Source organism: Myxine glutinosa, chromosome 9 (genome assembly GCF_964187855.1).
Source record: "Myxine glutinosa chromosome 9, kmMyxGlut1.1, whole genome shotgun sequence".
NCBI classification, from domain to species: Eukaryota; Metazoa; Chordata; class Myxini; order Myxiniformes; family Myxinidae; genus Myxine; species Myxine glutinosa.
In genome coordinates this window covers 67,769,696-67,787,466 of record NC_136269.1, presented here as the reverse complement: position 1 = coordinate 67,787,466, position 17,771 = coordinate 67,769,696, and the positions used below count along the sequence as shown (strand labels likewise).

Genomic DNA, 17,771 nt, shown 5'->3' with positions numbered 1-17,771 from the left:
AATCATTTAGACACCTTTATGAGCTAAAAATGGCGTGGACTAACAGTAGGCAAGGCCTAAAACGTGCACCATGTAAGATCCCTCCACGCCGTAAATGAATCAAAACTAAACGGATTTCTACAGAGAGTTTTAATATACTTTATCGCCTCGACTACCATAAATGAAGACATAAAATTTATCTGAGTTAAAAAGAGGATGTGAGGCTATCGGGTAGAAAAACTACATTTTCACCAAAGGGAAATTCTCCAGTCATCAAACGCGATTTCTACAAAAGTGATGTATACAGCGATCCGTATGCATGAAGATCAGACATTCGATGGTATGAGTGAGGAGAGTGAAAAACAAAATGTTGAGCACTTAGTCGTGCAGAAACCATTGCGGCCTGTTCCAAGGCGAGGCATTTTGAGCAGGTAGAAAAAGCTGAAGACCCCTGCTGACACACACACACACACACACACACACACACACACACACACACACACACACACACACACACACACACACACACGGGGGAGTGGGTCACAAATACACACGGGGGAGTGGTTCACACACACACACACACATAGCAGGCTGACTAAGGAAAAAGCCTGTTTTCTTTTAATTAAATAAGCCAGGTGATGTTCTTAAAAAGGGTATTTTAACACACCAAACACCCAGTTTTCATTCATGTGCCCCCATTGAGTTCGATAAGTATGCAAGAAAAGTTTGGGGCTGATAGGTTTCATGGTTTTAGAATTATGAAGGAGACTGATGGAGTATGCTGTACAATTTTAAATCGGACTTGTCCTACTACACCATGATAAAACAAAGCTGTATAGACTATAGGTCCTCAAAGAGACACGCTGTACATGTGTTGGCTCATGTAAGCCCATGTTTACATGTCAAAGAAACTCCATCAATTAGTATGCCTGAGTTCTTCCTTGTCTTCAGGAGTACGAGAAATCACTGAAATGCATGAAAACTCTATTGAAGAATGAGCCAACGAACAAACAGGCTCTGGACTTGCAACGACTCGTAAAGAAAACCATGGAGAAAGGTAGAGCTCAAGTTGATTGATTTACATTGGTACAATTTCTGCACGGTTCTCAAAACATTCAAAAATTTATTAGCACATCTCAACTTCGACCCTTCTGCCCTTTTTTCTGTCAAATCCTTCTCATGCACATCTCATACAATTTTGTATGATGAATATCCATTTTTATGTATATCAAAATAACCTTGTTAGTTTTATCTCAATGCTTCTGATATATTTGAAATGTTTGTGCTTTTCTTCAAGTTTGTCTTCTTTCATGACAAACTGTCAGTGTTAAATGCAACGAGACCTCTTTTCCTTCCCTCAGATGCTTTGTTGGGAATGGCCATTGTGGGTGGAGTGGTGGTGGGCCTCGCCAGTGTCGTGGCCTATGCAGTGCACAAGGTCAGGTCCTGATAGCGACCGGATCGAAGTGGGTCAACATTGGCGAGAGAAGCAACGGACTTGAAATGAGTACTTTGACAAAACCTCAATGTTGTGATTCAGCCTTTTTGAGTTTGCTAAGACTGTATTCGTTGTGCTTAAATATGGAGATGAGAAATGATATCGTTGCTTTACACCCCTCCGTGGAGGGTGGCGGGGTCCCTTAATTTTTCCATAGTTGATTAATTTACCCTGAACAAGCTACAACTACATTGCACAGTGCAGCAATTGATATATTTGTAGTGCTACACATTGTTGCATTGTTCTTTTCGCTCAATCTTGTGATTTTAACATCCACGCACAAATACAAGGGTGGATAGCTTATGATGTACATAGTTTATGTAGAGGGACAGATATAAAATCAAGAGATGACCAGAAACAAATATCTGGCAACGTAAACAAGCATGACAGCTGTACAGGCCGGGCTTTGCACATTAATTAAACCATGCTGCCATCCAAAAAGGTTTGCAGTGATTGGAAGAACTGTGAAGTTATTTTCCTTGCCATTCTTTTTGAGTAGTTCATGAAATGTGAATTCGCTGCGTGAATGGTGGTACCCTTTTACTTCAAATTGTTCACCCGTGGTTTTGAGTTATTTGGTTTTCCTGTTGTGCAATTGTGAATGATTGTCGACTTCAGAGCGGCGATGTTACTTTGGCAAATAAATTACAAAACGATTGTAAACTTTCAAAATGTGTTTTTATTTTGAGAGAGTATTGTGGTTGTTTACTTTGCACTAATCAGCCATTCCATGTCAAATCATCAAAGAATCTGCCGTCATCTCTCAGATTTTTGTAAAACTTTGGGAACCAATTGGGACCCATGAAAAACGGCAAGAACTCAAATATTTTTGCTAACAGCCTCTTAATTAGTGAGATACAGACTAACGAACTTTGGACTAATTAGCGCGACGTCGCGAATTCAAATGGCCATATCTCTAAAAGTATAACACCTAGAGAGCTGGTTTTGGTGTCATTTTAAAGGTATTTTCATGCCCTATGAATTTGTCTGGGCAACATTTTCCTACCTCCAACCACAAAAAAGTTATCACAAAATATAAACTTCAATTGTGAATCCCCAAAAAATGTATCCTTCAAATTTCCTCAAATTCATCCCAGAGGTACCTTATGATGTCAAGAAGCTTCCACATAAATTTTGTGATGGGCACTCCAATAGTTTCTGAGATATGAGCAATAATGTACATGTACGTATGGCATATAGGTTCGAAAATCAGCATTTGTAATGTATTATACAATCAATAAGTGAGTTCAAGTACACAGTGTTCACTAACCTGACTTAGGTTCACTAACCAGTGTCACCGATTTTCTTGGTTTTGGATTTCACATATTTATCTGCAGCAAGTCTCTTTTTTGGAATAGGTGATTCTCCAATCAATCCCAAAGACTCATTCAGTGTATTCAGTTCCATTTCAGGAGAATGAAATTCAAACTCCCCTGAACTGCCTGGTATTGGTGATTCACCTCAACCATCATTGTCCTCACTACTGCTAATAGCGCTGCTGGTCACTGGTAATGGTATTTCACTCTGAGTCTCTACCACACCTGGTTGTCTTTTTGCCAGTTTCTTACGACACTGGGTACAGATTTTCTGTGCACTTTGCAGTTTGAGGCTTGGATGAGCAGCTATGGCTTTTTGGCTAACAGCTCTCAAGCCAGACGACTTTGGTTTTTCATGAGCTCCAAAGGGATTGCAGCAGGATTTCTGCTTCAAGATGAACTTTTCCTTGGCAGTCGTCATTTTTCTGCAGCTCCTTCAGAAGTGAACTGCCAATTTCTGTTGGTGGCAGGCCTAAGCATTACACTAAGCCAACTTGGACTTTCCCTGGGGATCTTAGACTGTGAAAGTTGCATCACCTCGACTTACCCACATGGGAAATCCCAGTTGGAATTCCCCAGATGAGAATTCCCCTCAGGCCCAGTTGAAAATGAAAGTATATGATACTTCAAAGCAATTGATGGTTGTTCCCTGTGTTCCCTGTCATGGCTAGGTTAGAATGATTGTATACACAAAGAATTAAGTTAAGCACCCCCCCCCCGTTTTTTTACAACCTCGCACATTACAAGTTTGTTGTCGTCAAAACAGTGTAATATACCCATGATATTGCTATATTTTCTGGAGAAGTGATATTATGGTCACATAAAAACATAACAATCATGCCGTTTTCAATATTTTATTCTGAATAATTTAAGGTGAAATTTTTTGGGAATTTTAGGCATATTTTCACCTCAATTTAAGTATGGAGCTATAGGTCCATCACGGACAGTGTGGATGACGTTTATGTTTTCTAACGTACAGTCATTGTTCTGAGAAGACCTCTAGCGATCTTTGCGTCAATAACGTGTGTAGGACCCACGTGATCGGATCACTGACTCAACCCTACGTCTCATAGACCCTGTAAGCCGTCGTATGCGTTGCTGTGGCAGGTTGTTCCATTCCCGATGTAATGCACGTTCCAATTCATCCAGATTGGCTATTGGAGGGACCATCTTCGCAATTTGTCGTCCCAACATGTCCCAAACGTGCTCGAGGGGGTTCAACCTGCCACAGCAACGCATACGACGGCTTACAGGGTCTATGAGACGTAGGGTTGAGTCAGTGATCCGATCACGTGGGTCCTACACACGTTATTGACGCAAAGATCGCTAGAGGTCTTCTCAGAACAATGACTGTACGTTAGAAAACATAAACGTCATCCACACTGTCCGTGATGGACCTATAGCTCCATACTTAAATTGAGGTGAAAATATGCCTAAAATTCCCAAAAAATTTCACCTTAAATTATTCAGAATAAAATATTGAAAACGGCATGATTGTTATGTTTTTATGTGACCATAATATCACTTCTCCAGAAAATATAGCAATATCATGGGTATATTACACTGTTTTGACGACAACAAACTTGTAATGTGCGAGGTTGTAAAAAAACGGGGGGGGTGCTTAACTTAATTCTTTGTGTATATAATACATTACAAATGCTGATTTTCGAACCTATATGCCATACGTACATGTACATTATTGCTCATATCTCAGAAACTATTGGAGTGCCCATCACAAAACTTATGTGGAAGCTTCTTGACATCATAAGGTACATCTGGGATGAATTTGAGGAAATTTGAAGGATACATTTTTTTTGGATTCACGATTGAAGTTTATATTTTGTGATAACTTTTTTGTGATTGGAGGTAGGAAAATGTTGCCCAGACAAATTTATAGGGCATGAAAATACCTTTAAAATGACACCAAAACCAGCTCTCTAGGTGTTATACTTTTAGAGATATGGCCATTTGAATTCGTGACATCGCGCTAATTAGTCCAAAGTTCGTTAACCTGTATCTCACTAATTAAGAGGCTGTTAGCAAAAATATTTGAGTTCTAGCTGTTTTTCATGGGTCCCAATTGGTTCCCAAAGTTTTACAAAAATCTGAGAGATGACGGCAGATTCTTTGATGATTTGACATGGAATGACCCTAATGACGGAACAGCTTTCGGGATTGAGGTTTAATCATACAAACTAAAGCTGTTCTGTACCCGAGTAATGCTTAACTATGTGCAGATGAGAGTGAACCTCTCTTCCCCCATTTGCTCTCTGAAATATGATGTTCTTTTAAAAAAGTATGCTTCAGCAAACGATGATTACAAGGACTAGAATCACCTGCTCCCTTTGGGAGCAACCTGGGGATGGGAGGTGGGGGGGGCGGGGGGGGGGAAGGGATGGTGGTGGGGGAGGTGGGACAATTGGACAACTATATTTTGTGCCCTGGCTAATAATCCCTCCTGTCTGCAGTAGGGGTCAGTAAACCACTTGCACTGTGGCACCTGTACAGGCGAAAATTGTAGGTTCCCCCCCACCCCCCTATCCTGGCAGGGGGGAGTGGGGGATTTTTCTTTTTTTTGTGCCCATGATCTTTGTTGTGTTGTTGATCTGACCCTTCATAGTATCATCACTCATGCAATTAATTTTATTATTCTCGAACAGGAACACAAACAGCATGGATAACCGCTGTTTATGACGTCATAAAATGTTCCGGTATTGACTGGACATAGATACACCTGCTCCATTATATATAGATGATTGATGCCTCAAAACAATGCAAAATATAAAATAGTGGTAATTGTTCTGTTAAATTTGGTAAAAAAAAAAAAAAAAAATTGCAGGTCTGTTAATGTTACTCATTTAATAATGAAGGGTTTGAACAAGGTGTTGATGTAAGAAAAGAATGAGAAATTTGTTGGCATGTGGAGCTTTGGTGAGTTAGGATAGCCTGCTTTATTCTGACACCTTGGTCTCCATTCACCCCCTGCCTCCAGATTTCTGAAAAATCGAAATATACTGAAATGCCATCATCCATAGTGTTGCGGATACGAGGATGGCATTTTTTTTATTGTATTGTATTGGAAATGGTGATGAACATTGTTTGGATATGGCCCCTCCTGCCTCCGGAGTTGTGTAAAGATAAAAAGGGCGTCTCGGTAGTTAATTCCATAAACACCACATTGCAGGACCCGATAAAACCCTTGTCCAGTAGCTTATATCTTATTATGTGTTTTAGAGTAAGGCCTTGTCTTCCATTAAAATGACACTCCATTGCACCGAGTAAAAGAGATAGATTCCCTTCATTCCCATTCCCAAAAACCTCCATTTCCCCTTTCGTAATGGCCAAGCCTCAATTTGGCAATTACATCCCCTCCAAAGCCGCCATTGACCACGAGGCAGGGTTGGAGAAGAAAGGCGGGTCTCCACCTCGTCATAGAGGGGAGGAGTAAGTCGGCCCCGCTCATCCAACCCAGAACGAGGGGTTTGGCTTGAGAGGGCGGAGAAAGAAAAAGAGACAAGCAGATGAGTCCAAGAGAGTTGCAAAAAGGTCCAAGGCTGAGCTGAGCTGCGTGGTGACGTGCAAAGGAAAGAGCTGGGTCGTCAGAGCAGAGCTGAGTTGTGAGGTCCAAAAGCAGAGGTCATCCAGGGAAGCGCAAAAGCCGGCTATTCGTCACCTTGCTCGCCAGCGGCAGCGTCTACAGCAGCAGCAGCAGCAGTGTCCCCAGCAGCCACAACGCTCACCAGCCATTTGGGGCCTGGACGGCGGTATGGAGCAGGGCCGCGGAGGAATGGCAGCTGCCCAACGCGCCGATTCGTGCTGCCGAACCAATTGGACTTTCCTCTCCTTCCAGCCAATCCACTCTGCAATTCCCCGCGTGAGTCTGTGTCTTCGTTTGTTCTGTCCTGGGTATTAATTAAGCCTGTTAGGTAAGCTAGTCATTTGCACTGTGTCACCTGCGTCTCATGTCCCCTGTAAGTAATCGTGACTGCTCTTTTTTTGCTTATGTGTGTAAATAATAATAAACCCCGTTACTCTTCTGTACGTCTTCTTCTTCTTCCTCTTTGCATTCGTCGTCTTAGTCTTTTCCCGATTGAATAGCGGTGGCGCGATACGGCCAACGTCTGGGTGAATCGGGTGAGTCGGGGAACAACTGTTCGGTCGCGGAGCCTTCGCTCAGCAAACAACATCCTTAACCGCGTACCGTAACGATATCTACAGAAAATTATCCTAAGTTTGTGCAACATCACCGACCATGAATTATTGTTAACTCGGACAAATTTGTTCTCCATAGTATATGAACGGTTTGTATGCGTTTGCTTTGTTTAAACCGAACAAATATTAAAATCTTAGCAATTGAGAAGATTGACATGTTGAGAAGGGGTGTGTTCCGTTAGCAATGAGCTTGTGGAGCAATCGCCAAGTGGCTCGCTTGATTTTAAGCACACAAGCAAGCACTCCAATGAAACGGTTGATACGGAACGGCCTGGCAAGCGATTGCAAGCTTATTACCTCCACCACCAAAAGTGGGCAGAGGTTACGTTTTCATCCGTCTGTCTGTGAACAGGATATCTCAAAAAGTTATGGACGGATTCGGACGAAACTTGGTGGACAGGTTCGTTGTGTGACAAGGACAAATTGATTCGATTTTGGTGAACATCCGGATCCAGATACTAGAATCTTTAAAGTGATTCTTCACCATTCAGTTTTTTTTTACCACCTTCAGAGGCCATTTTTCCCCGCAGAGCAGGGGTTGGCCTTTTTCGGGAACTGGTGTTGGCTTTGCGGTTAGGGTGCCGGCTTGGGATCCCCGGATCCTGGGTTCAAATCCCGGTCGATCGCTGAATTAACACCAGGGGGGTTGACTCAGCCTGTCATCCTTCCGAGATCGGCAAAGTGAGTACCAGCTTGCTGGGATGAATGATCACGCTGTGTACCCCGGTTTAGAATAGGTACACCGTATCCCTGCGCATCGTAAGAGGCGACTAAGGGTTGGCGTCAGGAAGGGCATCCGGCCATAAAAACATTGCCTCAAACAGGGAACCATGATTGTCATGGGGCCCGCAAGGCTAACCCCCGCTCTAGCGGGGAAAATGGCCTTCAAACGATCATTCATTCATTCATGTTGTCCCCTTTTTGAAGCAATGTTTTATGGCAATGTTTTATTCCTGCCGCCAACCCTGTTAGTCGCCTTTTTGCAACACACAGGGGAGATACCAGCGAGCTGGTACTCAATTTGCCGACCTCGGAAGGATGACAGGCTGAGTCAACCCCCTGGTGTTAATTCAGCGATTGACCGGGATTTGAACCCAGTATCTTATGATCCCAAGCCGGCACCCTAACCGCTAATCCAACACCAAGTTTCTTCACCATTCAGTGATAGGTTAAATTTTCTAAAAGGATATATAGATGCAACCAAGCTGTCTCTGCCAGAGCTTCGGAAAGCAGTGCAGGACAGAAATGTTTGGAGACATCTGATCATGAATGTCACCAGAAGTCGGCACGACTTGACAGAATTGGATAACTGGTATAATAGTGCAGATGGGTGTGACCGGCGACTGTTAGCTGATACACTGCCCATGTGTAAGTACGTCGAATCCTCTCTTAACTTCCCTCTGGCGAGTATCAAAATGGTAACGAACCTTAGGAATATGGTTATTATGCATCAAATAAAGGTCACAATGGCCCCATAAGGCTGTCATTAGCAATATCCCACATCACACTTGAAACCATGGCTGCGTGAAATCACATTTGAGGCCCAATATACAAGTTATAAACAATCCATATACAGTGCACATATAATCTGATGCCTAGAACAATCATTCATCATCAAGATTCATGTAAGCAGCTTTGTTAACAAAAGATCATTGATGCTTACCTGGAGGCCTAGCAATTTGAGAAAGTTTGAGGTTTGTTTGAGGGGGGATGCGATAAGTATATAATGCATTAAGCATGCCAAGCTTCCACTAAACTTCTTCCAGTTTAGTAGCGACTGCTTAAAAATCTGCTTATACATTTGACAGAATTGACTGAATCGTTTGAGGTTATAATATTTTTTTTACATCTGGAAGGTGTTCCACATGAAACACCATGATAACCTGTTGTACACCTCAACACGGAGTTCGTCCAAGGCTCAAAGCCCTCTTGGGGGAGGGCGGATGTAGTGATGTTGGAAGTTAAATCGCTACAACTTCTGTCGTGTACCCCGAGTCCCCCTGTCAAGTTTGGTTGAGATTGGATAAGTAACGACCAAATGCATCTGAGCCAGACAGACACCAAATTGCGTATTTTATTATGATAATAATGTTATCTCTGGGATAGGCCTTCCAAGGATAAGCATGGCACTCACCACTGTCAGTTCTATTCCTAATTTGTTTTCTTCATGTTTGGTTTAATGGTATTGTTGCCCCTTTATAAGGATTAACCTTTTCGAATTTGACCTTGTCTTTTATTTGCTGGGCCTAGTGATGCATTTCGATGCATCATCATCATTTAAAAGGTTTTAAGGCTCATGGAGGAGCTACTATATGCAGCAGACAGTAGATAACACCAGACTTGACTTCAGACAAACACAACTGGTGATCTTGGGGGAAGTGGTGCACCCTGGGTACCAGGAATTCCATTTTGTGATGTCGCATTACTCTCCCAATAGTGGGGCGGCTTAGCCCAAATATTCAAAAGAATTGTGCATTTTGTGATACAAGCACCAAATTTGGCACACTAGTAGACTATCATATTATGAAAAGATCTGGATATTGGGCCATCCCAGATTCAGAGATTTGATTTTTGCAAGATTTGCAGATTTTGCAAGCTGAGATTGCAACGCCAGGGACGGCCGACTCCTTCCTACGAGCTGCCCACGTCACCCGCACAAGAAGAGCTCATCAAATCACTGCAGCGGCACTGCACATCCTGCAACACCGTGCGTATGAACGCCACTGTATGACATATGCTGATGATGCAGAAGACCTGCCTGAGTTCGAAGACTGGTGTCACCAGAGAGGAGAAGACATTCCCAACTTTCAGTACTGGGCAACTGTGCTGGAACTAGAGATGTTGGTACTGGTCGACGTGCGTTCTCTGCGGCAGGCTTCATTCACGACGTACCTTGATGCCCTGACGGAACTGGTCCCATGGTTCCATGCCTTAGACCACACACACTATGCCAGGTGGGTCCCTGTTCACCTGAGGGACATGGTTGCACTCCCAATGAAGCACCCAGATGTAGCCAGAGAATTCAGGGCTGGCAACTTCACTGTACAGAAGACGAAGAAGGTGTTCTCTTCGATCCCAATCGAATCGAAATCTTGCAAAAATCAAATCTCTGAATCTGAGATGGCCCAATATCCAGATCTTTTCATAATATGATAGTCTACTAGTGTACCAAATTTGGTGCTTGTATCACAAAATGCACAACAGGTTTGCTATGCTGCTACACTACAAGTCAGTGGGGCCAATGGAGAATTGTCCCTCTCCCCAATGGAATTCCAGCCGCAGGATATATCCGAGTGTCGAGTGAGTGTGCACAATTTTTGTAACTTCTTGGTATGACTCAGCCAGGGTCACGATCAAACCGCCGACCTCCCACTTTCAGAGTTGACATACCAACCACAATGCCAGAGTAAGGTTACATACAAGCTTCGTTACAAACAAAACGACAGGTGAAATTGGAATCACCCTTGGAATATGTTACAAACTTGTAACGACTTTTTTAGGCTGGCAGGATAGCCTCGAGTTATGCACACTCGCCTCCGAGCTGTTTGTTGAGCTTAGGTACGAATCTGTCCCAGGTATCAATTGTCACCCCGGTTTTTCACAAGAATTGCAATCCATCTGTGTGCTGTCCATCGGATGGAGGTCAAGCCAAGGGAGTCCCGGTTGCCGACATTAGTTGGCGGATGTTAAAGATCCTACGGTGTTCTTTGCTAAGATTAGGTGAGCTTTCACCCAGACTTTGGCCAAATTATTGCTATAACCCACAGGGTACACTGCATCAGCGGCACACACACCTCCAGCAATTTATGCTACCCACAGCCTTGTGCTATACAATAAAGAAGAGGAAGAAACCTTAAAAAAGAAAAGAAAAATAATCATCCCTCCACCTGTTGCTGTGATTTTTTGTTTCATCCACCACTTCCCAAATGCACACCAATGGCTTTGGCTGTGACTAAATCCACGAATCTTTTCACATAACTTGGAAAAACAGACCGTGTCCATTCATGTGGGTACACCATTTGGAAACCAAATCCCAAAAATGTTACTTTAATGAAAAGGGTAGGTTCAGGTCATGGACCGTCAGGACTGTCTGCAGACATACGCACGCTGTCTCCGTAAACATGTCGTGTACGTGTGAGGCTTCCATAGAAAAAAGAAAAAGTATTCAGAATTTTGTTTTCTGTAAAAAAAAATAGGACGGGGTACTTTTGAAGGCTCGAGTGTATTACTTTAATTGTGCCGAGCAGACTGCCCTGGGATTTCCATTGTGTATTTATTCAGTCAAGATGCGCTTTAACTAGCCCTGGCCATTTGAGGCAGCGTTTTGAAAAGGACGAGAGCAAACACGCTTCAGAAATTGGTTATTCACACACAAAGCCTCATATAATGAACAATTAATCTCTAAAATTTGTGGCGTTGAAAGCCCGTTGAGCAAAAAAAAAACAACATAAAATTGCTTCTCATCCCGTTTATCCGTGAGCCTTTTGAGCCGTTATGCGATTTGCTTCTATATTCCAGATTATTCTATTGTCCGGTACACGGCAATGTCATCGCAAGGTCTTTTAGCAAAAGCATTTGTCAAAGCCTCTGCTAAAGACCTTTTTAGAAGTTTGGCGTTCACAGCAACATGGCAATCATTTCCCAATTTTGCTGGGAGTTTGTTGCAGCTTGAAGTCTGATAGGTTTGCTTTTGTTCACTTTTGATATTCGATTATGTCGCATTTTTGAATTTGCTATTCATTGTCCCTTCACTGCAAAACGATTCGGTTCCTTATTCACTACGTCCGTGATGTTTCGATAGCAATTTCTGTTAGGGGAGTTTTTGGCAAGACTTTATGTGGTCTCCTAGGTCAGCAAGTAGGAAGTGCATTCACCGTAAACTGTGAACTTTACCAAACCTGGTAAGGCCTTAGCTTAGAGATCGGTGTTCAAATGGCGACTGACTTTCAAGGAGCCCAATTGTAACAGAAGTGAGCTCCAATCTGCATCCCTTGTTTGCTAATCTACATAATAATACGCTTGGTTGTCCGTCTGTCTGTGTGCAGCATTATTTTCCACCCATTGGTTGGACAGTTCGCTTGACTCCACCCACAATTTGAACCTGAAAAAATAATAATCATGCCGCCGCCATGTTTGTTCCTATTGCTCAAGAAAGCCAGAGACATCTTCAGAGCTGTCATAGTCACAATCGCCCTGCCTTCCATACAATATTTTCCTTCAGTGTAAAATGACCAAAGACATTTAAAAGGATTTTCAGCCAATAGGCATCACGGGTCTTGTGAAGATAAGCCTCGGCGATTGAGGCGGCGGTCTGTTGTCTTATACACCACCCAAATAACCGTGAGGCATTCTCTCAAGCAGCGTTTTATCACGGAGGCTGCGCAAGTCCTAGCTATTACTTCCGACTATTTTCTCTTATGACTCGACCAAGGATCATAAATTCTATGTCATTATAAAGGTCTTTGTCTGAGCACTTCTGGGTATCTTGTGACCTTGTGAAAGAAAACATCCGTCATTATTTACTTTTATCTATGTGCATATATGCATCAGGAAGAAGATAATTGGTTTCGGGTCACTTCAGAGTTGCAATCGCATGGGATTGCCGCAGATCTCACGGGATTGTGAATAGGACAGGCGACCGTGACGAGCCATGACATGTGGGAGCTGTTTCGATTGCAGTTTCTGTGAAGTCGGTGATATCATAATAGGGGAGAGGAAAGTGTTAAATATTCCGCTGCTTCGATGTCGGAATGATTTTACTTTTATGAGTGGGGGGAGGGCAGAGTTGGAGTTGGGAAGGGAGAGGGGGGTAGCGGGGGAGAGGAAAGAGGGGACAGAGTTGGGAGGGGAAGGTTGAGGCTTTTGGGGAGGGGTGGGGGGTGATTTGTGGTGGGTAGGGTGGTTTGAAGGCTTGTAAAGGAGGGGATTGACACCTTGGGTGGAATGGTGTGGTGTGGGTTGGAAGGCAGAGGGTGAGGACTTGGGGTTTGTTCAGGGTGTGGGGTGAGTCTTGAGGACTTGAAATCACATTTTACATTGCATGGATGTTCTGAGGGTTCCTGCTAGTTTGCAATATTAATATATTGCCCACACTTACCATTCCTGCTAGGAAGTGTAATCATCCTCAAAAGTAAACTTTTCCTGGGCTCTTCAGTGTTGTTTGAATGGCTCGTAAAGGCAAGAACTGCAGTACAGAAATGCCACCTCCATGCAGCGTATGGTACTCGTCTTAAAGATCTCACGTGTCTTTCACAGAGTCCGGATTATTCCCGGTGCCCTGAACAAATTACACATTTCTGCGACACGTGCAGGGGCATCAGCAGCTATGTTTCAGTTTTGTTTCAAACACAGCTCAGCTGTGCTTCCAGAATCGATGCAAGCAACGGATCCAACGTGCTTGTGATGGTAGTTCTCATAGTTTACATGGGTTCATTGTCAGCCAACCAATCGGTGCCACTGAAATATAAAGCCTATAGAGGTGCAAACAGTCATAATAAGGCCCGTAGTAACATTAATGTGCATACAATCATTGTTTCAGACAGAAATACCACATGACGAGCTTGTAGCAACCAACACTTTGTTTCAGTATGAGCCGTAAGCTTGAGTAAAAATGGAACATGAAACGGGACAACAACCGAATGGAAATTAAAAAGCTTCTCAAAATGCAAAGTCCATCCACGTCGGCTTTGTACTCTAACTAAACGTGACCAATTTGGGTCATCGTTTGGGTTTGGGTCATCTGGGTGTTTTGGGATCTCAGGGACTTTTGGGTCTTCTGAGTCTTTGTGTCCTGAATGACTGGAGGATGGCTTTCTGGGCTGGCATTGCTCGGTATAGAAAAGGATGTTGCATCAAGAGTAGATTTACTCATCGGTGATCGACAGATTTGCCACAATATACAAACCCCCCGTACACCGGTCACTTTGACCCCCCGTAAACCCCCTTTAACCTTCGATTTTCTTAGTGACGCGAACAAACTTCGGTACAGCACGGGTGATGAAGGTTGTGGTGACGTTTCATCGAAATCGTGTGTGTAGTTTCAGAGGAAAAAGGAAATTCCTATTTTTGGGGGGGTCAAACCTGGATCCACTTTGACCCTGGTAAACCCCCTTATACCCCGATTTTATTTATTTATTACATAAACAAACTTTAGTAACACAACAAATATCATTTGTGTCAAATTTGGTCGCAATCCCTTCAGCGGTTTCGGAGAAGAAGTTTCAAGTGTTTACGGGCTGACGGACGACGCGCCATCACATAAGCTCACCTGAACTTCGGTCCAGGTGAGATAAAAATGACATAGACAGCAACATTAATGCACTCGTTCAATAATGGTTTGATTTGGCACCAGCTGAGGTGGTTGGTTCATGGTTGAGAACAACAAGTTCTGTTTGTCGCCAAATTAACATGTGATGTATGCTTACCTGCTGACTTTTTTTTTTTTTGTATACAAGATCGAGGCTCGTGAAAGAACTAACATTAATCACACAGAAAGTCAAACCGACACATAAAACACAAAATAAGGGGAGCAGAAGACAAGATGGGGAGAGAGTGGGAAGGACACAAACACAACATTTGAGAGAGGGACATCAAGAAATCTGTGGGAGGGAGATGGCTTGGGGGGGGGGGGGGGGTGGGAGAGGTATAAAACATATGGACACTGCAAGGACTTCTAGGAAAGAAGTTGGAATTTCAAAAAAAGTGGATCTGGGGTGAATTAGCGGGAGTGGAAAAGATCAAGGTTTTGGATGGGGGAAGATAAGATGGTGGTGAACACCTGTTTTAAAGACCTGGAGGGAGGAGTGGGATTGAAGGGAGTGGGGGAGTTTGTTCCAGAGGCGGTAGAAAAGAGGAATGAAGGAATGAAGGTGAGCAGAGAGTCTTGATTTTGGCAGTTTAACCATAAGAGGTTAAACATATATAATTTGGCAGGATTTACCTCGTTGGGAGGAATGATTCCGTTGAGCAGATGTTGTCTGGGCTGTCAGCAGCAGCATGGATTGAAAAATCTTCTATGCTGGAGTAAAGGCCTTGGACGGTTGAGGTCCACAAAATGTTGTGAGAGCGGGGGGGGGGGGGGGGGGGGGAGGGTTTGGGAGTGGCTGGGGAGGCTGGGACGGTGCGGTCTGGAGGGGAAGATTGGAAGGGGTGGACGTGGGGGGGGGGGGGGTTGGGGGGGGAGACAGGGGAGGGTGGTATATGGGAGAGGGTGAGGCAAGGGAAAAGGCGAGAAGGGGAAGGTTTTGAGGCGTGAGTTGTGGGAAGGTATTGAGGGGCGGGTTGAGGAGGAAGCTTGGTGAGGGGGGATATGAAGTTGAGGGAAGAGGAAAAGTGGGACACTTAAAAGGGGTTGGGGTTGGAAGGACTTGGGCTTGTAGGATATGTGGTGGAGGGTATCGACACACAGGGTTTTGACACTGTAAATTAACATGAAGGGAATTTGATTGTTTTGTGCAGATACCCTCTTCAAACTGGACTTCTCAAGATCCCCGTATTTCACATTCTGATATAAAGATCATGGGATGGCTGGATGGAATTTTTGTGCATGTTGTGGAAACTGGGGGATGACAGACCAAGCTGTTTGGTGAGAGACAGGTTAGCAAAATATGTTATCTGAAGAAGAAGGGGGCAGGATCAATCGTGATGAATAAGAACATGTGTGGCGCTGTTGCCAGAAATATGAATTGTTGCCATGTTGTTATGTTGTTATGAATGTTGTTATGAATATGAATATGTTGAATATGAATATGTTGTTATGAATATGAATATGTTGCCAGAATGAGAATTAAGCATTTTAATATGTCTTCAAAAGCTGTCGAAGGAAGAAGGAAGTGTTTTATACAATCATAATAATGAGAAAAGATAGAGGAACATGAGAGATGTTCAGGAAGTACAATGCTTCCGACATTAAATCCTTCTTCCTCTCCATTGGCTTGATCTCAGATTATCAATTTGGATTCAGACCAGGCCACTCTACTCTGGACATGCTGCTTCTGCTGTCTCAACAATGGATGGAGGTCCTCAATGCCAAACAGGAAATCAGAGCCGTCTCCCTTGACATATCCCTTCGATACAGTCTGGCACCCAGCTCTGCTCTCCACACTTTCCTCTTATGGTATCCATGGAAATCTCCACTCATGGCTCGTGGACTTCCTCTCCTGCCGTCGTCAACATGTGGCTCTAAATGGAATCCTCTCATCTACCTCTTCCTGTCCATGCTGGAGTTCCTCAAGGCAGTGTTCTGGGCCCTGTGCTTTTTCTAATCTTTATCAATGATTTATCCGGCTCTGGAAAATCCTATCTCCTTGCTGATGACTCCACCCTCTGGCACTCCATCTCTCATCCCTCAGATCAGCAGGCAGTGGCCTCTTCACTCACTGCAGACCTAGATAAAATTACAAACTGGTCAAACACGTGGAGCATGTCTTTCAATCCAGACAAATCTCACTTTGTCTCTCCAAAAAGACCGACTGGAAAACCCTCCCATTTACTTTCTCAACAATCCTCTTGAAGAAGTTCTGTCACTCAAGATTTTTGGACTCACTATCTGCCATGACCTTTCCTGGGAAAGCCACATTGCCAAGTTGACCTACAAAGCCAGTCGTCTGGGCATCCTCCATAGTGTGAAGTCCTTCCTTGGCACACCTGAGCTCCTCACCACATACAAGGCTTTCATCTGCAGCTCAATGGAATACTGCTCTCCCCTCTGGACTGGTGCACCTGCCTCACACCTAGCTCGTCTTCGCGCTGTAGAAACCAAAGCTTTCAGAATCATTGGAATCTCCCGCGATGAAGCTAACTCTGAGGGCCTTTCTCTCTCTCACCGCAGGCAGGTTTGGTGGTCTTTCTATCTTCTACCGACTCCTCTCTGGCATTGCACCCACCTGCTCTGTCTGTGCTTTGTCCCCCAAGTATTCCCTGTCAGCAACCCTCTTCTGGTGAAACTGTCAAAATCAAGACTCTCTGCTCACCTTCACTCCTTCATTCCTCTTTTCTCCCGCATCTGGAACAAACTCCCTCACTCTCTTCAATCCCACTCCTCCCTTCAGGTCTCTAAAACAGCTGTTCACCACCATCTCATATCTTCCTCCATCCAAAACCTTGACCTTTTCTACCCCCGTTAATACATCACAAATTCACCTCCTTCAAATTCCGTTTTCTTTCCTGAAAATCCTTGTAGTGTGTCCATCTTGTTTATCCCGTGTACACCGCCCCAGCCCTCTTTCTTTCACAGATCTCCCAACGTCCCTGTTCCCTAATGTTGTTGTACTTCCCTCTCTCCCCACCTCTTGTCTCCCGCTCCTTTTATTATATATTCTTTGTGTTAGCTCTTATATGAGCCTCGACTAAGTATACAAAAAAAAAGTATGTCTGTGAACATGTCTTTTACTCCTGGGAAAACACACACACACACACACACACACACACACACACACACACACACACACACACACACACACACACACACACACACACACACTCTCTCCAAAAGGACCGTACTGTAAACCCTCCCATCTACTTTTCTCAATAACCCAATTTAACAAGCATTCTGAGTATTGCACTGCAATCCATGTCCCCTACCGGCAGTCTGTCGTCCGGAAAACTGTTGGGGAAATTACCAAGGGTTATTTACCCACAGGTTCTGAATCGTTCCCAATCGCTAATTACCTCAGGACGGGCTCACCTGTGATTCGCACTCGGGACTTCGATGTATACACCTTGCAGACAGGTCAGCAGAAGCACGAGAAAATAAGTTGTTGATAAAG

The 17,771-nt window shown here is 43.9% G+C and overlaps 1 protein-coding gene and 1 long non-coding RNA gene across 2 annotated transcripts in view; one reads left to right on the top strand and one right to left on the bottom strand.

The window, feature by feature from the left end:
- The window catches only part of LOC137435344 (mitochondrial fission 1 protein), a 13,332-nt gene extending 11,192 nt beyond the window's left edge, over positions 1-2,140 (top strand). The window contains exons 4-5 of the mRNA XM_068129044.2: positions 931-1,036; positions 1,341-2,140. Coding sequence (XP_067985145.1) covers positions 931-1,036; positions 1,341-1,429 — 195 coding nt within the window. The 3' untranslated portion in view covers positions 1,430-2,140. The remainder of the gene's footprint in view (positions 1-930; positions 1,037-1,340) is intronic.
- The window catches only part of LOC144893557 (uncharacterized), a 71,309-nt gene extending 56,239 nt beyond the window's left edge, over positions 1-15,070 (bottom strand). The window contains exons 1-2 of the long non-coding RNA XR_013624463.1: positions 14,945-15,070; positions 13,103-13,282 (exon numbers count right to left, since the gene is read on the bottom strand). This is a non-coding gene — a long non-coding RNA (uncharacterized LOC144893557). The remainder of the gene's footprint in view (positions 1-13,102; positions 13,283-14,944) is intronic.
- Between the last annotated feature and the right edge of the window lie 2,701 nt (positions 15,071-17,771).